General features: G+C 43.1%; 1 protein-coding gene across 1 annotated transcript in view; it reads right to left on the minus strand.

Moving 5' to 3' along the window:
- Positions 1-3242: 3242 nt before the first annotated feature.
- Positions 3243-26919, minus strand: part of BASP1 (brain abundant membrane attached signal protein 1) — a 187872-nt gene continuing 164195 nt past the window's right edge. The window contains exon 3 of the mRNA XM_078687770.1: positions 3243-4899. Within this exon, the coding sequence (XP_078543896.1) occupies positions 4167-4889 (723 nt within the window). The 5' untranslated portion in view covers positions 4890-4899 and the 3' untranslated portion in view covers positions 3243-4166. The remainder of the gene's footprint in view (positions 4900-26919) is intronic.

The following is a 26919-nucleotide window of genomic DNA, read 5'->3' on the forward strand; positions in this document are numbered from 1 at the left end:
CCACAGACTCTTCTCTTCTTCAACTGTTGAGGTTCAAACCAGTGACCCAGCTCTAGGATGATTGTCTCCCTGACCTCGGAGTGTGTAAAAGCAAAGGTATGTGAGCTGGGATGAGGTTTAGTTTCTCAGCCACCCTAACCTCCCTTCAACAATGAAATCTTTCAGCGGTCTTTGAGTAAGTAAGGGATTCCACTGACCACGTTGCCCATTTACCTTTTTTCACCAACTGCTCCGCTGTCAGTAATATCAAGCAATATTTTAATATCCTGCATCAAACAGTAGCAGAGAGGCTGAATGAAATTCCCCCAACCAGCGCACTGCAGTCTGATAAAGTTAAAGCATGCGAGTTACAACTATCACGTGAAATAACAAGGCTCCATAGGAAATCGTGAACTAGCCTCTAATTTCTACCAGTCTGCACTCTAACGAAAGGTGCCCTTGTGTAATCATTAAGAATGCCCAGATAAGTGGTCACGAAGTGTGTTGTGTGACCCCTGTGGCTAAGTGAAAACATTTCTGTGCAATAGTAACCCCAATAACAATTAATCGGTTAACACCGGTGTGGTTGCACCAGTGACATGATGCACTACTTACCACCCATTCTACCCCTGTGCTATTTGGAACTTCTGAAATGCCCTGCCTGAGCAGTAAATGTGTAACTAAAAGCTGTGACAACTGCAGAAGCCATGAAGCCCTATGCCTTCTCATTCCAGCATAAACTAGCCCCAGATTGAACCAGTGCATTTCCCGTCTAGAGCATGTGCAGGAATGTAAACCATGGAACCCATATATTAATTAATGCCAGGTTCCGGCATCACATAATGCAACGAGGGTGCTTGTTAACCGTTATGGGAGCTTACGTTTGCTCACAATAGCGTGGAGTGGTGTGTTTCGAACATGTGAATGCTAACTACGAATTCAGCTTCAATCCCTGCACTAAGCGACCAGCCGATAGGCAATATTCTTCTGTAGTTTTAGAACAAGTAGCGTAGCTTCACAAGTATTACCCTCTAAGTAAGTGGGCTGGACTGCATTTCCCCTTCTTCATGGCTACCCTGCATTTCAATTTTGTTGTCACTGAAACCAGATTGGTCATGCCTGAAAGTTATGCTTGTTTAATTCATTGAGCTATGCATCAAACAGTTTCTTAGACAGTTTCACAGTTGGGAGAAAGGTAACAAGATCCCATGTAACTACATCTCAGCTCATTACCTGTCGCCCAAGCCATTCCTGTAGCTTAGGACATGTTGAACAGTTTAAAGTGTCACACTTGTAGCAGTGTGGTGGTTTCAGCTCGTGACTGTAATTGACCGCGCTGGCAGTGGCAATTAATGAAGCAGCTACGGTGGCCTCCTGACGAGGGCCCTGGCACTTTTTCCCTTCCTACCAGTGTATGGTGTTAGAACACTTTACAACACTCCCACACAGCTACAGTCAAGCACATGTTTAAAGCAGTGTCAAGGCAATGCTACATAAGACAGACGACTACAAGGTGTAGTAATCACAAGCCAACCTTACGGATGGCCAGTATAGCTTCGGAATGCTTGGTCTAGAGAAGCGCTAATACAGAATTTAAACATAACTCCATGGATAACGGTTCTCTATCATAATAACGGATTTCTGCCCAAAGAAACCCTTTTTGCAACATTAGGATAAGGACAAACTGGGGAAATCGACGCGCTCTAATCTATACTTGCTCAGTGTTCCAACTAAGCTTTTAATCTATAACTGCAAGTAACGCCAGGATCTCCTTGACAAAAGCAGTAGCCCACTGACTTATTTACTGTAAAACACCTTGTGATCTGCCTAGTGCATGGTCTTTGCTGCAGGCATTAACCTTCTGCACTATCTCCCGGCCGTCAAAAAATCCACCAGACAAAAACTCCGGCCCCTCTCCAAGCAGAGCATTAATCACCAGAATTATCGCGACTTTATTAATGTTGACGGAAATTGCGGAGGCTGAGACCGGGGAACTGATGGGGCCAGCAATGTGTAAGGTCTATAGAACCGCAACAAGAAAGTGTGTTATGAATGTGGTATTATCATTGTAAGGCCTGCATTCGATACTGTGCTCAGGCTAATTAAATTAGTTAACTCACTTGCCATTGGAAAAATCCCCGCCCCCAACAACTGCCAAGACTTTGCCCTTGGGATGACAGACTTATCTGGTGAAACCTTGAGGGATGGCTGCATTAAAGGCCTTAAGGCTTAATCCCCCAACCCCCCTCTCAGGTTTGTGACTGCTCCATAACAGGTCACATTCTTCTTTATTGGCATTACACCCTTCAGATTTTCTTTTAAATTAAAACTATCCTTCTGATATGCTGCTGCACGGGCACTGCAGGGCAGCGTGAGGCCATCCCACCAGGTCACCCTAGGCATTGTACTGTGCCCCCAATCATCCTAGTTGCCTTTTAGGTCATGCTTGCGACCACACCCCTCTTTTTTTGATTGGCCCTTTGAATCCAAACTCCCTGGTCATTCACTGGCCTTTTTCTTGGCATGCTTTCGCACCCTGCCACTGCCGTGCCCTTTGTCTGCCGCCTACGTGGGTGGTTAACAGCCCTTGCTCTAGGATCAGCTGTGATGCCAGATTGGTGGCAATTCTCCCTCCATAGTAGGATAGCCGCCCTAGAACATGCATGCAATGTGGATAATCAAAAGAAATACAAAAGGCAGAAGAGAATAGCATAATTTAAGGTTCCAATACCATGTCCTGTGTCCAGTAAAGAGACCACTTCCTGTTAAGTCCAGAAGTTAAATATGCCGAAACACCATAACGCCTCATGAAGCCAAACCCTCCTACAAATTAATTATATAGATTTGTTCTGCAGTATATGGTGGGGGGCATCCTGTCAAGATAGGAATTAAGATAGGCCCTGCCAGTAAACCTATATTTTGATTTGTCTAAAAACAATCCTGACCCAAGAACTAGAGGATCATAGCTCTTCCTCACTCTGCACTGGTATGCTGCAGTCACGGTCTGTGTTATGCTCCTGAATCGAAGTTCGGCTTTTTCACCACCCTGCGATACAGCTACACAAAACACAAACTCCCCTCATCTACTTCTGTTTTTTGAACCACAAATTGGGAGATCCGAACAAACTAAAAGAACTGGCAGACATTCAGTTTGCCCTTGTGCTATTTTCTGTCTAGAAACATTATTATGCCCTCCTTCAAACACCAAAAATGAATGCACAAAACAAACATGAAAGAAAAAAAACTGACAAATGATTGAAAAATTATTTTATAATTTTCAACTTTTATTACTGTTGCACCATTTATACAATTACATATAATTTCAACGCATCCATTTTACAACTTTAGTTTTTTTTTTCCTTTATATTTTTTTTTCCAATGAGTGGCGTGTTGGTGTCTGTGACACAGAATGGAAGAGAGACTGGAACTGCAATGAATGCAGGCTTTTTTTAAATCATTTTTCATTTTCACTGACCAAGAAACAGAACAACAGGTGCACCCAACCACGGACATGCATTAACTCATCATGAGAAATCTAGATAGGCTAGGTGGTGGGAAGAAAATGCTCATTTACTCCCAAAAATAGCTGGAGAAGGGAAACGATTTGGAGGGGTATTGGCACTCAGAAATAAAGTTTGGACGCTTAAAGTGGGTTGTATCTGAAGATTTGGCCATCATTCGCTGCATTTAACCAAACAAAGGTACAAAACAATGTGTTTGCAAAAAAAAAAAAAGAAAAATACTGCTCTCAAAGATCTGATTGCCTTGGCACAAGCCCAATGGGCAAAGTCAAAAACATCACTCCTGCAACAGTATGGCAGAAGGGAAAACAAGGAAAAACATTGTTCTGATATAAAAGGCGGAGTGCGTTAATGCTGCTGTTCAGAGTGGTAAAAATGTGGTCTATTTTCAAACCTCTAACGCTAAATTCCACAATTTAATTAACGCTTTTATTAATTGGCAAAATTGGTAGACTGATTTTTTTCATAAAATTTGATGACAAAAATACAATTTGGCATTTTGTTTAAAGTATTGATGGGACATCCCATCTGGGCAAAACATAGGGTTATTTTAGATCGGAATCAAGTTTGTTAGTATAGCTGGAACAAAGTTATAATTAAAAAAAAACATCATTGCAGGTCGTTGCTTTTTTTTTTTAAGTGGTTATCTCAAACAGACTGTCCGTTTTATTCTTGAACTGCTACGGTTTGATCCGAATTAGCCACTGCAACCTCCGGTGCTTTCACTTCTTCTGCTGTTCCCGCTGGCTCGGAGGCCTTGGGAGTAGAACTAGGTGCGTCTTTTGCTGGGGTCTCATTGGAAGTAGGGGCAGCCTCGTTGCTGCAAGGTTTTGAGTCTGAAGCTGGGGCCGCTTCACTTTTGGCTTCTTGCGCCGCCGGTGCTGAGGGGGCCTCAGTCTTTTTGGCCTCTCCTTCCTCTTTGCTCTTTTCTTCCGCTTTGCTGGCAGCGGCAGCTTCCGGAAGCTGGGAAGCTTTTGCATCACCGCTGGGCTCTGGGGCTTTAGCCGCCTCGCCGCTGGGAGCTGCAGCGGAGTCAGGCGCCGGCTCCTCCGGCTTCGTTGCCTGGGGCTCGGGCTTCGGGGCCTTCGGTGCCTCGGCTTTGGCATTGGCTTCTTTCTTCTCCGGCTCAGATTTTTGAGTGTCCCCTTGACCCGCGGCCTCTTTCTCGCCTTCTTTGACTTCTGCTTTATGATCGGTTGCCTGGGAATCTTTATCATTTTTCTCCTCCTTGTTTTCCTTGGCGTCTGCATTTTCTACCGGAGGCTGGGCCTCCTCGTTCGCCTTGGGGGCCTCGCCTTCTTCAGTGGCTGCCCCATCAGCCTTCTTGTCCTTCGTTTTGTCATCACTCACGTTGTACCCCTTCTTCTTCTTGCTTAGCTTGCCTCCCATTTCTGGCGCTCTGGAAAGGAAGAAGTCAGATGTTACCCAGGATATACTGTAGATTTGAAAGAAATCAAATATTTTAAAACACTGCCAAAATGGAAACAGTTCAATAGTTAAGATTAAAAAACAGCAGGAGCTATCATTCTTTGTGGGCCACACTTTCTAAAGAGTTATATGAAGAATTCACCAATTGAAGTAATTTGTTCAAAAGTAGATTGGGCCCTGTAAAATCTGCCCATTGAATGACTCACAATTTTTAAAGCTAGATGGTAGCGTGCTTTGAACCAAGTTATACTTCATGTTATATGGCTGTGTCACATGCTAACTTGCAAGAGTCACAAAACCTTTTGTACAAACAGGGCTCTAACTTGATGTACCTTATTACAATAGGTTAGCTAATCCGTCCTCAGTAAAAAATATCTAGACCTTTGTCAGGACATAAGACTGCTTGTGCTTGGCACCTTTTACACATACATTTCACAATCATCTATGTCAGGCTGATGCCCGCCAGCATGGCGCTAATTCATGTTAAGGCGTTTGCTAGTGATGGGTAACAGAGTGGCGTGGTTCAAGAGGTTATACATTTATCCTGTGTCCACAAAGCAGATTTTCCAGTGCTGTGGAGGTGCATGTTTATGCAGAGTTTGTTGGGCAGGTTTTTATGAACCTTAACTCGTGCACACTAACCATATTCTTTGGGGGGGGTTGTTGTCTTTATGTATGACTCATATAGGGTTCAGGTGCAAATTTATGGGCATCAATTCCAAATATGCTACACTTAAAGAAAACTGCAAATTCTAAGCATAATAGTTTATTTTTTTCAGAAGAATGTCTAGCTTTATGCACGGTTGCCAACTAGCTTCCCATAGCCTGAACCCAGACTATCATTTTCTTTAGCCAACAGTACTCTGGGACTTGCAGAAAAAAGCAAATAAGTAGAAATGATTACAGGCCTTAGGGATCCAGAGTGCTGTTTGCTAGAAAACTAACTCTGGTGGAAGGTGTTCCTGGTAACACAGGTTTGAGTTGGCACATCTCGTTTATATTCAGAGTTTAATACCCAGTGCCACTTGTTAGCAACTTTACATAGCAGGAACTAGACTTGATGGGCAGGACCAGTGGAATTATGCAGCAACGGCAGACCATATGATGTGGCTGGGTTGACTATATTATGCAGCAAGAAATAGAAAGTTATGAATCATAAGGGGACATTGTAATAATTTGTCACTGTTTTGTCATTCTAACACATTTCAATACGGTCTGGGAAAACTTTCCATCTCATTGTAGCACTTTATCACTTGCATTCTGCAATTCTCAACTGAAAGGTGAGCAGACAACTTTTGCAAAGGGTGTGCTCTCTACAACCCACATTGCGGTACAAAAGGGTTGGTGATGGACGGAGCATCTGAACCAATCAAACACTCACACCCAGTCAAAAGATCTGGGTTTGATCCATCACCGTTCTTTAGCCCACTCTGCCACCCCAGTTCAGCACAATATTTAGTAACTTGTGATGATTTTGAGCTAGAAACATTGTTTTTTCAGAAATCTGAAATTTTTACAGCAGATGCTGGCTTATGTGACCCGTGTTGTAAACATAATCATGAGAAACAGGCTGCAACCCCAGAATCACTCAATTCCAGTGGCTGTAACCGATGGTTCACTCAGCACTTTACATATGAAAACATTAGGGGGTATAAGAGTGATACATGCATGTAAGCGTGAAATTTAAACTTTATCAGTGTACTGAATGCACATCACCGGATATGTGCAATCTCTTAGTCGTTTGCACTTGCCTTCCTGTTTACCATGCAGTTCACAGCAAAGATGCGTGAATGTGCTCTTCCTGTGTTTAATCATTCATTTGCCACTCTTCTCCAGTCTAGGTCTGGCATACCGTTCTGCAGTGTTGCATTTTTAGTTCTGTTTTCTGTATTTGCACAGTTGCATTTTCTGTTTCTCTGAAAAGGGCATTGTTTAAAAGACAATGTCCTACTAATCCAAGTTCCTTTACTTCCCAGATTTCTTAGTTAATGTGATACTTTGACCACAAACAGCACAATAGCTGGTTTCGATGCAGAGGTGAAAGTGAGTTCATTTTATCAGCTGGAACCTCTATCCTTCTTGCTGCGAGAACACCAATGTTGCAAAATTAGAATATGCTCATCGGTTAACCGTTCATCCGAATGGCAACAGAAAGAAGTATATACCACAACTAAGACACTGGAAAGGCGTATTAAAAGTTACCCACTCTGAGTGAGCAGGTCCACATTACACTTGCTCGAGTGACTTAGACACAGGAAAAGTCTGTGTTGCTTTTGTTCACGTTTGACTGCCTCATTCGTTTGCGAAATATAAGGGGACAACAGTTGCATAAAATAGAAAGTGAATCGTGGATGTAGGCCCATGGCTATATTCCATGGCTTAAGTTTGGAAATATACGTCGATGTTTGTGTCTGCGCCTACTGTACACCTACTTTGCCCCCACCACAACTTAAAACAAATCAATCAATGCTGTTAGCAACAAGCCTAACAAAGAATAAACTACTAAGTGTTTATTTAGTATATAGTATGGCGTTCCTGCCTTTCAACATCACTTAGAAGTTGGAGGTTAGATCTTGTTAAATGCCACATTCTTGTGGACTAGATTTATATGTTGTTTTACAGTATTGCATGGCACTGTATAGCCTCACTAGAGCACCTGCCGGTAGAGGTGGACATGGTAAGGGGAGAGATGTAAAAATGGAGCATCCATGTCAGTGTTCTGTAGAACCAACTTGCTGCGAAGCCTGGTGAAGTGAAGAAGTGACGAAGGAGTGCTGTATTTAAGCCTACACTGCATGACAAGTGCCAAGATATTCTTCAATGGTCCATTCCTAAAGCTCTGGATGACAACCCACTTTCTGTAATTGCAGGAGAAGTACAGGTTGTGCCACAAACTTGACAACTTTTTTTATGGAAAAACAAAGCACAAACAATTGTAGACGTGTACATTCAATAAAACAAAAAGATGGACACATCCAACTCCTAAGTGTCTGTCAGCGTTGCTTTTCCCCAGCTGACTTATTTCCTTTTGCACTTGCCTCGCATAGCCCAGACTAATCATTCTCTATGCAAGGCACTAAAAGTCGCACTGGTTTCTCAACAAAGAGCCTCCTCTTCCAGTGTGACTCAGTCCCTTACGTGCACATGCCATCTCAGCAAAACTAGTTTTCTGGCTCACTATAGTTCACAGGGCTCACTTGCAGGTTTACCACTCATTCTCTGTTACCCAAGTATTGTTTGCTCAACACAATTGTATTATCTATAACCAGCAAGACTAATGCAAATGTATTTTTAATGCAATCTACAATGATGGCTATAATCTACAAAATACGTGCCTCGCAAGACGTTTTAGACATTGCTATTGCCAGGCGGCTGACCAACTACCCGAGCTTAGCCAGCAGCAAGTGCTCACCTCGAATGCAAAATACCTTTGAACTTCAGTCCACCAAGTGAACTTAGCACTCACCAGAAAAAGGAACAACTCGAAAACGTACAGCCGAACTAGAGTGAGCGCTTTGGGTTAAGTGAGAGGCAGAATATTACATTATTAAATGAAGATTTGTAATGTAAAATGGTCATAAAGAGAGCTTTCTAGGTGTAGCTCACGGGGAGGCTGGACACAAACAAAGCCATGAGTTGTAGGTGTCTTGTCTTCTTTGTAATACAGCTAGAAAAAAAGTGAAGTAGCACAGGCGGATCAACGTCACCTACCCTTCAGAGACGACTAAGTGGTGGAAGCGCAATTATAACCTTTCATTGAGGACAAGAATTTACAAGACTTGACTGATGCTTGATTTTGCCAACGGCACTGAATTCGTCTAGGTTCATCGAAATGGGGAGCTGTGGGAGACTGTTGGGGCACGGATTTCACTATCACTCCTGACCATTCACTTCTAACTATATAAGCTGGAAAATCTTGGGCTTCACGGTTCTGTGCTAAAAAGGATGGAATACTTCCTTACTGCAGTCTCAGAGGCGATGGTCCGCCCCCCACCCCAATTGCTGCCCATGAAGTCTCAAGTTGTGATGCTGGGTGTCCTTTCTTCTTCAAGGGTTGCACACTCCCACTCAAATAAACTCAGTCTTGTACACTTTTTCTAACTATGCTCATCATTTACAGCTGTTAAAACGAATCAACTTTTACAGTCATGAGCATGGCTTCCGGGCCAGCAGGACAAAAGCACAAGGCTCATCGCCTTCAAGGGTGACAAGAGTAAATAACCTAGTAGTCATCATGGATACACACTTAACCCTTCCACGCCAAGTTTTAAAGGCATTAAAAACTGTTTTCTTTATTTTTTGACTGTTACATGGATTTTAACATCAGTGACAGTACATCGATGGTGCGCTGTCTGCATTTGTTAAAATAACAAACCGCTCCTAAACAAATGCTGCAAATATTGATAAATCAACTAGAATTATCAGTTCAGTTCTCTAACCTTGTGTCAGACTCTTTATTAAAAAATGAAAAGCACTGCTGCATACCTTCTGTTAGGTTTTATAATTAATAAGTGTAATTGTTCCCAACTTCCTCTTCTTTTGTGAATGGAGAACTGTTATAATGTCATAATGTGCATATATTTTATTCTATTGCATTATTTACCCCACGTGTGGTTATGTGTCCATTCTCGCTGTTGTCCTATTGGTTATTTTACTTCCCTTCTTCCCCTGCCCACTGGTTGACCTTTACAGTATTATGAGAATTTAAGGGGAACGAGCTGACAAGGGTTGGAGAGGTTGATAGGTGTTCTTATGAATAAATGCAGATTTCTCTTCAGTCTGTAAACTTGTGTTTATGACCCCTTCTGTAGCCCTGCTTAAGCCTCTGTGGCTATGCACTGCTGCATGTTGTGTTGGAGGCTAACGTGCCTCTTAATGTGGATAGACCACAATGGTGCCATTGTTAATTTTGAACAAATGAGGTCATAGGGTGGCATTTGGGCAATTGTGGATGGGTGAATGTGCAAGATTGTGGAGAACGGAATGGGTGAGTGAGTGAGCAGCAGTGGCGTGAATGGATGAATATCCTTCTCCAATCAACACAACTGGGGCCATCCCTGGTCTCGCTCATCTTATTGATTTGTCTATCGATCCAAATATGCATCTATTCGCCCAGCTTTCTGGCCATTAATGCAAACATCCATTCATCCAACCATTCAGAATTGCACTCACTCATCCACGTATCACTTTATTCACATACCCACCCAGTCACTTACCCATTTATCGGTCCATGCACTCACTAATCCAATCACCTACTGTGCCACTCATTTTGGCATTCCGCCACTCAACAATCCACACAACCACATACACACAAAGTCACAAATCGAAACATTTATTTTAAAAAGCCATTTAGAAGTCACAGAATAAAAGTACAAACGTGAGCAGCAGCAACAGCAGTTTACACTTGCTCTCGGCATTACCAGGACACCTGCCATTCTACACAGATTATTTGTGCTCTTTAAACTAAAATCTCAGCTAGTTCTAAAACTAAAGCTGCAACTGCATCTTCAGAGTGAGAGCGCATCTCGAACCCAACAGCATTTACGAAGCACAAAACCAAGGAAAACCCTGCCGTGGCCAGTTCCAGGATACTTTACTTAAAGTAGACGATAAGCATTAAGGGAATGCAGTTGCATCGCATGAATGAGGTTTCACCCTCTGAAGAGCTTTCCTCTTAAAGCCGTGCATTATGATAACGCAAGGTTACAGTAACTGCCCAACAAAGGAGCACCCTCTGTGGAGGCAACCTTGGGTAATAGGAATTGTACCACATACAGGGATGCATTCTCAGAGTCAAAAATAAATCACCACGTTGTGTACCCCCTTGCAAAGGTATCTTCTGGGGGGGGGGGTGTATTATGGGTTTGAGCTAGCATTTCACACCCGTGAGGGCATACTGGGTATGAATATGCATTGTATTAATTTATACACAAATGCCGCTGAGCTCTTTTGGCTTCATCCGTTGGTTGTTTTACAGGTGTTATCCCTTGCAGAATACCATTTTGATGCCCAAGCATTGCTAACTGGCCCCTCCCAGCATACACCGGCTGAATTCCCCCAATGGCTGAGTAAGGTTAGTCATCTGGTCACTAGTCCGAGCCCCCTTCAGTGAAGGGCAGATGACCCTAGACACTCAGAAATAAGCCCTACGAAGCCATGGTGCAGTTAATAGTGGACACCACGGTCTCAAATAGATATTCTGCCGCCACAATTATACTATAAAGTTATATAAAATGTATATCTTCGATTCTTTTTATATGCCATCTCTGGCGTTTTTTTCTCCTTTAGACACACACTGATAAACACCGATACAGTACTATGCAATCCAACTTCCTGTATTGGTTCAGGCAGAAAATGGCTAAAGCAGCATTAAGGAAAGAGAAAAGTATTTCCTAGAGCAAACGCTTTCTAATCTCTGGGCCCAAGGTAAGTTTTTCTTTTAGGACTTGCATTTCAGACAGCACAAGCTGTCTGTTGCCGAAAAGACCTACTGCCAGCTTACAGTGGGCTCACAGCCCACCCACTGCTTACCAGTGGTGACTTGTCACTCTCATATGCTTACTTTTTGTTAGCATGTGTTCTTTCCTCCTCCTTCTTGTGTTTGTCCCACCCATGAAGCTTGGCCCAGTTACTTGTGTCCTAGCACTGGCAACTTATCGAGCACAACTCTTTATTTTGTGTATACGCACCTTATGAGAGTGCATGTGTTTTTCAGCTGCCTCGCTTGTGTCCTTTACCTCTCCCCTCAGTGTTGCTCTTCTCGCCCACCTGCTTCTCCCAGGAGCCCCTCTATGATGCGCTCAACCTATTGTTCACTGCGTTACATTCTCACCCGTGTGCTTCTCTTTCCCCACAAACTCCACGTTGCTCACTCACTCCTTTCCTTTTCTTCTCTTCTCTTCTCGCAACCATGCCCTCCACATTGCTTTGACAGTGCTGTGTTGCTCTCAACCACCCTCTAGACCTCCATGTTGCGTCCCACCACTTATGCCCCATGTGTTGCTTTTGCCCCACCCACTCTACACAAAAAAAAATCACTTTTGCACAGTTTTAAAAAACTTCTTATTTACAGATTCAACTCCGATCGCTAAATAATACTCCAAAAAAAGCATCTGCATTAGTTTGAAGGCAAAAATGACAAAATACAAACAAACCGCTTTTTTTCTTCTTTGGCAAAGGAAATAGGTTCCAGAGGCAAGACCTATTCGGCTTGCTAATGCCTATTATTTTTGGAGAGATCGTTTGGAGAAGTTGGAGGCAATGCAATACAAGTGGAAATGAGTCACAGCACATTAGGTATTAGTCACTCAAGTTTAAAATGTGTCTAGGTTTTGAAGAAAACTAGAAGAGCTCACTTCATAAAGTTGTTAAACACAGAATCCTCAAAATAAATATCATTTAGCATTAGTCTGAAATACTGTGTTGGTTATGACCAGCAGCCTAAGTGTTACCCAGAAAAAAAATTAAGGCTAGCAGAGCATTTTCAGTCACTTTCTGCAATCAAAGGCACGAACAAACTATGCAGCAGCACCTCCAAAGACTGTGCACTGCCCTCGACTGTACTTTACTAAGCCTTTTCATAAACAAAATTGGACTTCTCTTTTCAGAGTTTGTTTTGCAAATTAGCAGCATGTAAATTGTGACTGGCCTCACTTCAGGTGACAAGATGCCATAGCAACCCGTTTCACTTGTACAGCACTGATGTTCGTTGAATCAGCATCCTTCCCTCCTTGTGATCGGATACCCAAGCTCTGCAGAAGTGCAAACTGATGCAATACTTGAAAGGGCCGTAAGATGTCGAGACAGGTGCAACTTTGTGGGCAGAATGTGTTGCACCTAACTCATAAGTGTCAATACATAAATTCCTCCTTATATAAAAATAGACTTCTACTTCATCCTTTAGCAAGCACTTACCCCCAATTAGGGCTGGGCGGAGCTCACAGAGTTTCACTCCATGGACTTCGACGGAGTTACCGAAAAACTCCGCAAGAGTCTGCAGAGTTCTGCGACTGGGCTGAACGAACAAACTCTGACTCCAGTGGCAATCTGCCTTTAATTGTACGGCACTCCCCTGCCGGCGCTCGCTGCAAGTCCTGGTGGTAGAGAGGTTTCACTAGCTGGCTGGATTACGTAAACGAAAAACCAAAATTAGGGGCGGTCTTGTAGGGGCCTGCTTGCTGCACGGTACGCACCAATAGCTCCCACTGGCTGCCGGCGCACATTCACTGGATCAGAGATGTGATATGCATTTGCCTCTTTGCTGCTACCAATCCCCTGTAAACACACCGGGCGCTTGTTTTTTTTTCAGAATCTAGAAACACTTGTATCTTTTGTTCCGTGGCCGTGACAGTAATATCATGGCAGGAGCGCTGCCAGCCACTTCCGTGACAAGGATAGAAGGTCGTCATATATTGGCTGTGGCAGGAGTGTCCGCGCAGTATTGGTCACCATGGGCGTCCGCAGACATTTTTCCAGGGGGGGGGCAAAATGTTAACGTCATCACCATCCTCCGACATGATGTGTGCCAGGTGGGGCACAAGAAACACTGGGGCGCAGAACTGGGATAGACTCAATTAAATGCGAGGAATCCAGGACATGTTACGGACCCTGCCACAGGCCAACAAACACCACCTGTAGTGAAAACGCTAAACTTTCTGACAAGGTGCTTTATCTCTGTCAGCTAGGTGTGTAGACTTCCGGGTCCTCGATCCAACACCAATCAAGGCTGTCTTCAGCACAATTCGATTTTTATCAGAATACTTTAAAACAGCCTATGATTAAAGCACCAGATTAAATATACTGTATGCACAGTGTATGTTAGGGATTATTTGTAGCACACATATTTACCAATATTGGCTTCTTGGTGCAAGAATTCATGATAACTTTTATCCAAAGTTAAAGAACAACGTCAAAGTTAGTCATAAATAATGCATCAATCACACACACTAGTGATTCGCCAATGGCTGCTCCCTTTACTAGAATTCCCCGGGCATTGCTAAATTTTACACACATTCAATTAATTTATACAAAATAAAATGTATAGGTCCAAATGTTAGCTATATTTTTTAAAAGAAACTTAGAGTCCCTCTACGTGTAGTCAATGTCAAACTGACAACGTGCCCACGTTTAGGGATACAATAATGGCCAGCTCCCTTGTGCGGCAGTGGTCGAAGTGGGGGGAAAAAAAGTAGGGGAACAGTGGGTGGAGAATCAAAGGGCGGGAATAACCCAAGGATTGGATCTGTGGGTGGAGCCAGAGGTGTGGCCAGAATGCACAGACATCCCAATTTTTAGTATTTGTTTGGCATTTCACTGCCCAGTTTAATCAACCAATGGATACACATGATTATTTAAGGTTATAATGAGTTATTGACATTAAAATATAGTCACAAAGTGGGATATGCTTCTAATCACAGAATGTACCAAATACGATAAAATGTGGAAACACAAGCCATTTGTCTCCGAGCCATGGAGTTTCTGTCATCAGCACTACTCCCTTTTTCCACAACAGCAGTTCACACATGAATAGCAAAATATCCTAATTTGCAAATGTTTTCTCTAAAATTATGGCTCTGCCATATTTGCCTCATAATGCAAGATCTGCTGCATGCTCTGACCATTTAAACTAATAAATTGCCTGTAGCTCAAACATATCAAAAGTTAATATAAAATGTGACTTGTGTTGCTGCGGAGTGGATGGCCTATTGCAAAGGTTGACTGGTCACCTTTCTCACTGCTGCGTTTGTATGTTACACTGGTACTAATAAGGCAAAATATTTCCAGAGACTGTTAGCATGTGTACACGTCAAAATAATAAAATATCTGAAAATATACTGCATTACGCTGCAGCCTTTTTTTAATGCATAATTTAGTCAACACTACGGTATAATGTTGTCATCCTTTGCTGCATAATTAATTCCAGTGGCCCCACAGCAGGTAGCACATGTTAAAAGTGCTTGTGAAGGAAGCCAGGTGACTAAGTTTGCGAACTTAGTTTGGTGCATGCAAATCCTGCATTGCCAATCTCTGGTGAGTTGCAGCTACTACTGCTGAAACAAGGCCAATGAAGGTACCTATGGGTGAGGCAGACTGGCCTCAAGGGCAGGGCAGGGCCAGCCATAGCACTGGTGGTGTCCTGTGCATTCATGTTTGTTAGTGCCCCCCAATGACCACCTCTGCCATGGATTCCCTCACTACCACCCTTTAACTGTGCCCCCCCAAGTTTCCATGACCACTTTCTCTCAGATGCATTTAATTTGATTTACCGCCACTCATACCATTGTAGGGTGTCAGAGCACTTTACATCACACACATTACACAGAGACAATCAATATGTGTGTAAATCACTGTATAGAAAATGTTACATAAGACTAAGGACTACAAGGTGTAGGAGTCACTGACAACCATACTAGTAGCCCGTATAGTTTTATAGTGATTGGTCTGGAAAAACACAATACCCGGAATTTAAAACGTAATACCATAGTTGGGGGTTCTCCTTAATAATCAGAATTGATTTCTGTCCAAAAGAACACTTTTTGGGACATTAGGATAATCAAAGACGGGGGGGGGGGGTCGGATGGAGATATAACGCTCTAATTTATACCTTGCAGTTTGTATGCAGCTCTAAGATGACAGTTAATAGCTCACTGTTTTAAGTTAGGATTTTAACTTCTAAACTGCAAGTAATAAAAGGTTTACTCTGACAAAAGCAGTAGCCCACTGACCTATTTACATTATGTGCACTTCGTGATCTGCATGGCGCATGTTCTTTGCAGCCGGTACATTAACCCTCTGAGCTACCTTTCATGTGTCAAAACTTCCAATAAACAAAATTCTGATCTCTCTCTAGGAAGAACATTAATCACCAGAGTCATCATGACATTTTTATTGTTGCCGAAAATTGCTGGAGGCCAGGAAGGAGGCAGCAAGCGTTTTTCAAACCATAATATACTTGCAAACATGATGCCTCCACCTAAAGTCAGCACCCGGTGCGGTCACACCAGTTGCACTGCCCTAGAGCTGGCCCTTCTGAAGGCTCCTGTGACCTCAGTGACAGAGTCACTGTTGTTCTAGGGTGTGCTGCTTCATAGGCCTGCCCGCAAGACTGGAGGTGAACTCAGTATGGATAGTGGTGGACAAGCCTTGAAGGTTAACCTACACTTGTCATGCTAGGGTTCACCTGCTAGTGAGAATGCACCAGGACTTCTAAGGTGTTGCAAAGCCTTCTAAGGTCTAGCATGTGATTGTGCTCTCGCAGGAGAGTGGTCTGGTGGACTGGTTATTAAGGCTAAACCTGGTTCCCAGTTCCAAATTCAGAAGCTCTGACCATAGTGCCACATCCTCTCCCCCACTGAACACCGTACTGCCCCACTGAGAAAGACTCCCACTGTCTACTACAACCCAATTGTTGCCAGCTATAAACACCTGGATGCGGCTCAATTTAAATTAAGCACTAGACAAGAGCAATATGCGGCCTACAAAAAAAAAGTAACATCCTGGAAAAAGCAAACACTTATAGGGAATGCAAGATTTAGCAAACCATGGGAAATGTAAGCAGGAACAACATGGTTACCTTAATGCTTTTGCAGTCACTATTCAGAAATCAGTGAGTGTGTGCTTTTCCCCGAAAAGTTAAGGACAAGACTACAGGGCCCTGATTGGACCCATTTCAATGGCCATTGCTTATATCCTTACAAAACGTAAGCAGTATGGTAAAAAGACCACATCCCTGGACGCAGAGTCGCAGCACACATTTTGTTTTACAATCCACACATTGTAGTACCTCCAGGATTGGTGCACTAGTTCCAAGTCCAGGGAAAACAAAGACAAGAAAACAAAAATAGCGCTTCACTGGCAAACTCTGTAAAAGTGTCGCTAATGTGTTTCAGTGTGAATAAAATCAGTTTGGCCAGTTTGCTACCACTCTGTCTTACTTTATTTAGTTATTTATATATTTTTAGCCTTTTATTCCCAATGCTGCACTTAGGAATTAAAATGTCAGAAAAATATGACATTTCCAGCAAAAGCGTCTTTCTTTTTTGGATCCATTTCACAGGGAAGCAAATAAAAGAAAGGAGAAGAAAGAGAGTTTGAACCCCGCCTTGAAGTCACGGTTTTCATGGGCGTCCGCAAGGGGGGCAAGGAGGGTCGCTCCAGGGGGGGGCAAGCGCCCCTCCTTGCCCCCCCTGCGGACGCCCATGTTGGTCACATCTGCATTCGGCACACACACACACAAAAGTGGTTTCGGCATCTTGGCAACTAACCTGAAGCGACACCGCATTTGGGGTTACAGGGATAGTGGAAACAAGGGGCTTGCACTACAAGCAGGGCTCGAGTCGGGGTACCACACAGGTGGACGGTGTCCCCCCGACTTATTTTAACGGGAGCTCGATAACTGGAGCACATGGAGCCACACATTCACTCTTTGGCCTCTCGGGGGCGAGATCGGAGCACATTGTGAAAGCTGCTCATGCGCTGGCTTCTCTGATGCAATAGCATCTAAGGGGTGAGCGAGGGGAGGCAATGAGTCCGAAGGTGCAAGCCTCCTTTCGTGAAGTCACTTCCTGTTGCGACGTCAGCGTCCCCCCCCCACTTCTTTTTTAGGACTTGTGCCCGGACTACAAGTACGACACACATCAGAGCAGAGTGCTACGTTTTTTAAAAACACATGTTGGATAATGTGAACCCTTATAATAAAGAAGGTCATTATTGTTTAATAAAAAACTGGAATACCCCTGCACACTCTTGGTAATTGTAAACAGTCAAAGGGTGTTGACTACTGGTGAGCACTGACAAAGCTTAGCAATGGAACAATAGATATTAATAAAACTTCAAGTCTTTCGGTGGTAGGTGGTGTCTTTAATGTTCATAACACATGAACCAGCTGACACGTGTTTCGTCTCATGGATGTTCTTTGCTCTCTTCGGACGTGTGTGTCCCTGGTAAACTATTCCTCTGTGTACCCGGTAGAGCAAAGAACATCCATGAGTATTCCCTTTACCTGGGATCACTCACCTCCTACGTGCTTATCCGCACCATCAATACTTGACTTGGGTTCATATTATCGACGTAAATTGTACAGAGTATTCGGCTGCACTTTTATTCGCCTTATATTCTGGCGCTTCAGCCATACTGGCAAGATTTACATTCAACTACACTACCTCCACCCATAAGTCCTGAGCCCTGTTGGGTTGGAAGTATCACCGATAGAGCGACTTCCCATTCTTGCCCATAGCTTTCATAGCCCTGAGTCGCCGCAGGAAGATTGTCCCATAACGCGACGAAATACGTGTCGGCTGGTTCATGTGTTATGAACATTAAAGACACCACCTACCACCGAAAGACTTGAAGTTTTATTACTATCTATTGTTCCATTGCTAAGCTTTGTCAGTGCTCACCAGTAATCAACACCCTTTGACTGTTTACAATTACCAAGAGTGTGCAGGGGTATTCCAGTTTTTGCTACATGCAGTATTAACCCAGGTTGATACTTCTTGGAGGGGTATAGGGTTTTCCCCTCAGCCCCCTTTTGCACCTCACATCCAACAGTGAATCAACTGAATCGATTACGTTTAATTACTAAGCAGTGCGCCCCTTCCAAGTAAATAACCCTTTCCAAGCCCATTATTGTTTAATAATTTCTGTTAAAATACAAGCTAAACAAACCTATATAACACTGCTGAAGTAACACTTGAGGATAACTCAATGTGCACAGAACCAATGATTTAAAGATAGGAAATTCTATATTTCTACAAAGGAAATCCAAACTTTTACTATAGTACACAGAGAGGGGTAATATGGGTCTGGCAAAAAGGCCAAGTTTGAACTCAACCTCTGACACCCTGTGTTCACTTGGGCACACCTTTTAATCTCCCCCACATTCCCCCAAATTTACCATCGCTCAATAGCAAATATCGATCACTTAGGAGAGGGCCTTTCCCTGCTGGCATTCGGGGGATTTCATCACTATGCCTGTAGATTTTTATAGGAGTTGACAGTCTAATTACATCTTTCTCTTCTTTTTCTAATTCCATCTTTAACCTGCGCAACATTTAATAAAACATCAATATGAATAAACAATGACATTGTACTGTCATTACAATTGTATTGGTAGTGGGAAAAGTATTTTTCTGAAGGTATCATTTTAAAATAATATTTTCCTGGATATGGAGTCCCTTGGGCTCGATAAACTACAGCAATAATTCGGTCTCCTCACTGCTACCAGATCGGCTCAGCAGCACACATTCGTATCTGCATTCGGGTCTAATAGCAGCTGCACAATTTGCAGCATGCAGAGGGGAAGAGACAGATACAATATGAGCATACAGGAGCAGAATAAAACAGAAATATGCAAGAGCGCACTTGTAAAAGAAGAGCACAGAACTCAAACAGACATTAAGAGATAGCGTCCATCCATTGTTTTTAGAAACGTAAGACATCTGGTTTTAACAAATGCAAAACAACGCAATCATCAAGATTGAAATTATAGGTGCAGTTGCAAAAGACAGAGCAATTTGGCATTATGCACTCGGCGTGAGAGAAGAAAGCATGCCCCATGTGGGCAGCCTGCTTGTACAATCACGACATTTCTCCACTCTATCTGAAAATATAACCCCTCAAGCAGGGAAGCTAGTAAAGAGAAGCAAATGAACAATCCAACAAAAACTCTTGCTGCCTAGCAGCTGAACCGTGCTTATGGCATCTTCCTGGAATGAAGCGTTGCTTCCTGCATGCAAACGCGCACCCGCGAGATTGATTCCGTGTCTGCAACCGGGCCGGACAACCTGCTGTTAAATAACACAAACAAAATCAAGCACAACGTGCTTTACTCTCTTAGGTATTATTAACTTAAGAGGACACGTGCATAACTGCATACATTCCACATATGCACCCCGCTTTCGCACTCGAGGCTTCACTCGTTCTCATCTAGGCTTCCCCTCACCGTTTCACTTTCCCGCTGTCGACACCGAGGAGTGTGGCCGAACCAGGACTTCGAGCAGGGCTCCTAGAGGTAGTCCGAGCAGGAGCAGAGATGTGCAAGTGCATAACGCTATTCGTCAATCGTCTTACAAAGAGGTGTGGCCTTGAAGTGAAAAATGTGTCCATAACCAGCTTGGTAACAGTGGTATACCCGCCCACGGGTTAAGTCAAGGGCAGCGGGTAAACAAAACAGTTTGCTCAGAAGTTGTAACAAGACCTGTAAACTTTGCTTACTGGATAACTCCGCTTCGCCAGTTGTTGGCGTAGGGGGGAGGCTACGTGCTCCTAGCGGAGTGGGCAAACACCGCGAACTATTACACCCAATCATGCCCGGATTGAAGAAAAGTAGCAAATCCAACGGGAGTTTAACTAGAGGCATTTAATTATATCGTTTTTTTGGGAGATATTGGTGTAACTAATATTTGAAGTATTAACAGTCCACATTGTTGCACTTCCTTTTATAAGAAAGGGAAGCAAGTTATTTTATATCACTTTGGAATGTTGTTTTTTTGTTCTGCCTTTATTGCAATTTGGACTGAAATCAAAGTAAAAGGGCAGAGAGTCTGAGAAGCCAAACAATGCAAGGCATCTGTAGGTCAACGCACAACCTGCAGAAATGAAGCAGGTTTTGCTCCTGAACATTGGCAAGGTGTGAAGTAATCCATGAACGATGGCCCAACTAGTTCTACCCAGACAGCCTTATCACAATGTGAGATCCTCACACTTAATTGCTTAATACACATTTAAAGTGCAGGCACCTGTTTTCAAAAGAACTCTAGCATGTGTAAAAAAAAAAAAAAAATGACCTGTATCAACATTTCAGACAAAACAAAAGTTAGTGTCTCAAAAATATGACTCAAGATTATAATTGAAGCCTTCAAGAGGTTGAGACCTTTTCAATAATTAGGAGGTTTTGGTCTATATTATGCCCACGGCCATCATCCGTTGCATTAATAATTGACATGCGTCAATACAGAACGTGTGTAATGGCAAGTATAGGCACTGCTACAATGTGCTATGGTTTTCTAGCAAGAATTCTTAGAATATGTTCTACCTTACAGTTTCCCAGAAGAACTTGTGGTCCAGCTAAGCAGGGTGAATAACTTCCCATTTTTAGAGCAGTACCATTTTTCCACAGTAGAGCTCGACCACGGCGTGACCTTTTTTAGACCCTATTTGTGTGTTCTGCATTTCAGCATTTGTACGTGGTCTACACGGCTGTTTATTAAAGATGACCATCTCATGTGAGAAAATAATGACATTTTAATGAAAACTGGTTATATTCTTTTTAAAATCCTTGCTTTTAAGAAACACCCTCCCAGACATTTTCATTTCATAAAATGTTACATCTTTCATGAAATTTACGGGACTAGCACAACAGAAAAAGTAGAGGTCATCAGACATGCCGTAGGGTAAACTGATAAGTACAATTCCTTATTTAAGGAACATCAATATGCAAGTTGAGTTAAGCAAACCTCAAATCTTTCAACCGATGTCCTCTTTCAGTACAGAAGCAGGTTTCATAAAAAAAATGCTTTTACTGAGGTGCAGTTTCTCATTCAGAAATAATACTGTATATCAATTTAAGAGTTGCTTAATCTGTGCAAATCGCTCATCCACATGGCTCTTATGAAAAAATGTATTTTATGGTGAGAACTGCCAACACGTAGGTCTATAATTTAACAGGCAACCCCAACAGAGGAATCTGATCAACTCCAGGAACTTCATATGATCAGGGGAAGCATTTTAGATGCTCGAGGCAAAGTAAACTTTTGCCTCCCCACTGATCAGGAGGACGTGTTTGACTTCCAAAGGCAATTTGTTTTTTTTCCTCTAATGATGCTCCAGGGGAGGGTTCTCCAATGTCGGTCCTTGAGGGCTGGGTCCATGCCAAAATGTTAAGGTAACTACATGTATCCAAACATGGATATGCTAAAAATCTGGAATGGATCCGGCCCTCCAGGACAGACATTGGAGAACCCTGCTCAAGGGAGTGACCTAGAATTGCCTTGCTGTAAAAACCAACCTTGTCCATGAACCTACTTTAGGAGTTCCCCCGATTTTCAAGGCAGAGTTAAAAAAAAGGAATCTGGTCATTCGTGAAACAGCCCATACTGCTAAAAGTCATCTGCCAAGCCAAGGTTCTAACATGCTTCACACTCTGGCCTCCCTTTCAGGTTGCTCAATGCCCACCTCTTCCTATAGTGGTACAAGCACAAAAATCATGGCAATCGCTAAAAAGCGAAGATCTCAAACACATGTCAAACTATGGGACTTCATTTATATAGGAAAGATAAACAAGTCTCATCATATGCAAGTGATTTATATGTTTACATCTTTCTGATCTTATGAAGTGAAACCACACTCCTGAAAGAAACATCTGACTTAGAGGAATGAAGGGAAACTTTACACCCTGTTATTTCTCAACCTCCATGGCTTAGAGCACCATCAGCCAGAGAGTATTTTGAAGCTAGCTAAAAAAAAGGTGGGTGGAATGGGAGCACAGACATACCTTGGTTTGCATATTTCATACCAAATTAACCTTAAAAAGAATGATTTAATGCCGCCTCTCACAGATCATGCTTACTGTGTATTTGGTGGTCTTGCTGGACCCCATCCTATGTGCTTGAAAGACTGGCTAGCCAATTAATCTGGAAGGCACTCGGATCTACCTAAAGACAGAGGAGATGTATGGGGACCAACAACAAATTGCCCTACGTCTATGCCTGGCTTCAAAACTTGAAAAGAAGGCTGCCCGATACAGGGCTGGGATGCACTGGTAGTTCTTACATCTAAATGGCCAACCAGATACTTTGAAAGCCATTCACTGTCATTCGGTGACAGAAAGAGCACAATTCTAGATACATAGTGCTGTTCACAAGGTGCTGCAGGACTGCAACCCTGTACCAATGAAAAGCACAATCAGAAACAAAGATGAAATAATGGCATTTCATGGTTGGTTAAAGTCAGACATAGGTTTTCAATGAACAAAAAACAGGGCTACTTCTTCAGTGAGATATTCACAGCCTACCAGTAGAACAGACTGACGTTTTGTTACCATGACAGTCTGGTTTTTGGTTCATGTATGTACACAGTGTCACTATTTAAACAAGGTTCTTTTCATAGGAATCCCCTAACCCTCCATTTCAGACTGCACTCAAATATTTCCTAGGTATCTACAAATGACTGAAAACTCACGTTCCTGTCAGCTCACCTGTGCAACCAAGGAGTATGGGTCACTCCAAATCATTTACTACCTTTCTCCTGGGGAGCCAGAATGAGCAGTATTCTAAAGCTTTTATAAATTGAATAATGTATATTTGATATTAAATAGGCAGAATCGACAAAACCATCTTTGTGTGTTTTCCATAAGGGCTGCTCTTGCAACCCATAAGCTCAACCGGCAAAGTCTACACCCTCAAGCTAAGAGATTTAACAAACTGACACTCCCCTTCCCTTTCACTTCATTCTTCTCAACAATGGAGACCCCCTTGATTCCCAAGTCATAGTGTAGAAGCCTCGATAATATTTCGCAGGAGAGGTTATTTAGGAACCTTTCATCATTAAAAATGCTGCAAACAAAAGCCCAGGTTTTGGCGTAATGGCAGTGGAATGTGACATGACAGCAAATGCTCCCTTCCCCAAAATTACATGAACATTGTTTTGCAATCTGGTGCGTTTGTATTCTTGCAATTGCTAACTTACCCACTAAAAAGACTGTTAAGAAAGAAAGTATTGTCACGTGCTGACCCTGCCCAAGGATTAATTTATGATGAAATCTGTTGCAATGGAGGAGTCTCTCAACAAATCTGCTACCTATGGTTGCGCTCTACAGTGAATTTTAACTAATTTGCTACGTTTCTGCCAGATATTGCGTAAAAGCAAGGTCTCCTTAAAAAGAAGTTATTTACTGAAATCTCCTTTTCGTTACCATTTCCGAGAAACTATCACCATTTGTGCTTTCTTCGCATAAAATGTATAACTTTGAGGAAGTATGGCTAACTGCTAGCGCCCTCACTTCCAGTCTATCTGCTCCCAGTTCAATTTGTAGTCACTTACCTTTTTGTCATATATTTATATATGATATTAACAAGTGCATTAGAATCAGCTTGCATAAGAAACACAATTCAAGGCATCGTAGTTAAACTCTTACTGTAGGCTGTCACCGGTTCTATCACTATATTGTTCATGAATAACCTTCTGCTTGTAGTACCAACCTAGCATGGTCTCCCACCAGGCAACAAGCATTGCCAAAGCTATTCCGCCTCGTGTTGTCAGAATTTTGGCTTAGTCGATGTTTTATTTGCCATGGTGTATATAAACATTTTTGTGGTAGTTTCCAGGTTCACCAATATTAGGGAAAAACACAGAAGACTGGGAATAACCCACACATTGCCATAGTAGTCCCTGGCACTTAAGAGCACCGCTTAGAATACAGATGAAAGAGCAGAATGACTTCACTTCACAGTGAAGTTAGCCAATGTCTGAATTGGGCGGACTCTTTGCCCCATGCTGTAGTGGGCAGAATTGAACAGTGAATGACAACAAAAGACCAATGGAAAAAGAGAGCCAGCAAAAAGCCTCTATAAATGAATAAATATAATTTTACTAAAACCAAAAGGCATGGACTAATGAAGGAACTAACAAATATTGGCAAAGCAAGTAGGTCATGCATTGACTTCCAAGCGTTTAGGTTTGACAATGTTTTTTTTTTTTTTTAATATGTTTTTAGTAAACGTTATTGCAAAATCATTTTCACAATCGGGTCTGTAGTCCCCCTGGCACCATTGGGTACTACTTTTTTTTTTAACTCTTTTTTTTATTGAAAAACAAAGGAAGACATTACAAAAAGAAAACGAATCTCAGGTCAACACCTCCAGTTACAACACACTGGGCCGTAAGGCAAAATACAGAATCAAGTACAACAACATTTAATACAGGGATCATGGGGAGTCCTGTGCCTCTGGGATCGATCTCGGCGTAGGTGGTTCACAGATCTCTCCTCGATAGCTATTCCATGCGCCCCATATCTTCCCCATTTCTTTGGGCATCCCCTGGCCACATATACTGCTTTTTCCCTGACCATGCACCAGTCAAGGTCCTCCGGCCATTTATTGACTCGGGGCGGTTGTGTGGCTCCCCAAAGCTGAGCTATATTTCGCTTAGCTACCATATATGCCAGAGTCACCCACTGTTTCTGATACGCATTCAGATCTGTAGGGTCCCACACGTTCAACAGACACCTCCGGGCTTCTGGTCGTATCTCCACTCCCATAACCTCCCCCAGCTCATCATGAATATTCGTCCAATACAACTGTATCTCAACACAATACCAGAGAGTATGCATTAAGGTGGCCGTTTCCCCACACTTTCTCCTACACTCTCCGTTCTCAGCCCGCCCCATTCGTAACAAACGAGGTCCAGTTATATAGGATCTATGTAATATCTTCAACTGCACCAGTCGGAGCCGCATCTGGATGGCGACTACCTTCGGAGAGGAAGTCACCTCCGTCCAGTCCTCATCGTCCAGTTATAAACCATCCGCAGTCCACTGGGCTCTGACCCGCACCAATGGGTTCTCCATGTTGTTGACCAATTTCCTATATATCAAGAAAATGGTTTTCTCTGGAATAAGTCTGTCCAGCACTCGGTCCTCGAGAGGCGAGGCCTCCGGGAGAACTGTACCCCTGGGGATGTGAGTGGTGAGGGCATGTCTCACTTGCCGATATCGATAATATTCATTATCGTGCAAACTATACTCTTTTGGAGGGAGTCGAAGGTATGCAACGTGTCTTTCCCCCACACATCTTTTATCTGGGCAATTCCGATTAAATCCCACCTATCGTACCCCTTTGATTTCCACAGACTACCTAGCTTCTCAGAATTTAGCAGAGGAGTAGCTAGCGTCAGTTTGCCATCCCACCCTAGACATCTATTGGCTGTATGCCACACCTGGACTGCATGCGCGGTTGGGCCAGACAACGGAAACCTCCCAGGCCTGGAATATAGAGCTCTCTCCATCATACCACCAGGGGCCTGACCCCGATCCATGGCATAGCCTGGATCCCCGGGGAGTCCATAAATAACATGATTCACTGCGGCCAGTTGTGAGGCTTTATAGTACTTTCGTAAATCTGGAAGCCCAATACCGCCGTCATACCACGGGAGAGTCAGTTTATTAAACGCTATATGGGCCCTATTGTCCCACAGGAGCCGCCTCTGAAGAGTCTATCTCCCTAAAATATGCTGCTGGCACTGGGTCCATCGAGTTCTGCAAAACATACAAAAACCGAGGCAGAGTCATCATCTTGAAGAGCGTTGCCCTCCCAAGCAAGGAGAGCGGAAGAGTTTTCCAGCGCTCCACATCTTTCTTGCACCTGTTCAATGGCGAAGCTAAGTTATTGACATATCTTAACTGTAAATTTTGCGTGATAAATATACCCAGGTATCTGAATCCAACAGTCTCAATATGAACAGGGCACGACTGCGGAACTACCGGTGGGTCGCCCACCAAAACAAAAAGCACCGACTTAGCCCAGTTTATAGCCAGTCCAGAGTATCTACCAAAAATGGCAAGCACATCTAGAAAGTTACGGAAGGAACACTCAGGGTCGGTGAGGTAAAGCAAAACATCATCAGCATAAAGCGAGATCTTTTCTTCCCAGTCCGGCGACCATCGTAAGCCCCGTATCGATCTGTCCCATCTGACCCAGGCTTCCAAGGGCTCCATCGCAATTGCAAAGAGCAACGGAGACAACGGGCATCCCTGTCTCGTGCCTCTACCCAACAAAAAATCACCAGACTTACAATTATTTTTTTTTTTTTTTATTTATTTACCACAAAACAGCAAAGTACATATCGTAAACAGCCATTCGCCTACATCCCTTCTCGGGCCGGCAGTAGTACAAGGTATCTCATCAGCGAATCCTGGCCAAGAGTAACAGAATAAATCCAACGGCATATCAACCAAGCATCCAACCAGGGTCAGGCCCTTTCCGGCTAGCCAATACTT

This window comes from Lissotriton helveticus, chromosome 4_1, assembly GCF_964261635.1.
Source record: "Lissotriton helveticus chromosome 4_1, aLisHel1.1, whole genome shotgun sequence".
Taxonomy (NCBI): domain Eukaryota; kingdom Metazoa; phylum Chordata; class Amphibia; order Caudata; family Salamandridae; genus Lissotriton; species Lissotriton helveticus.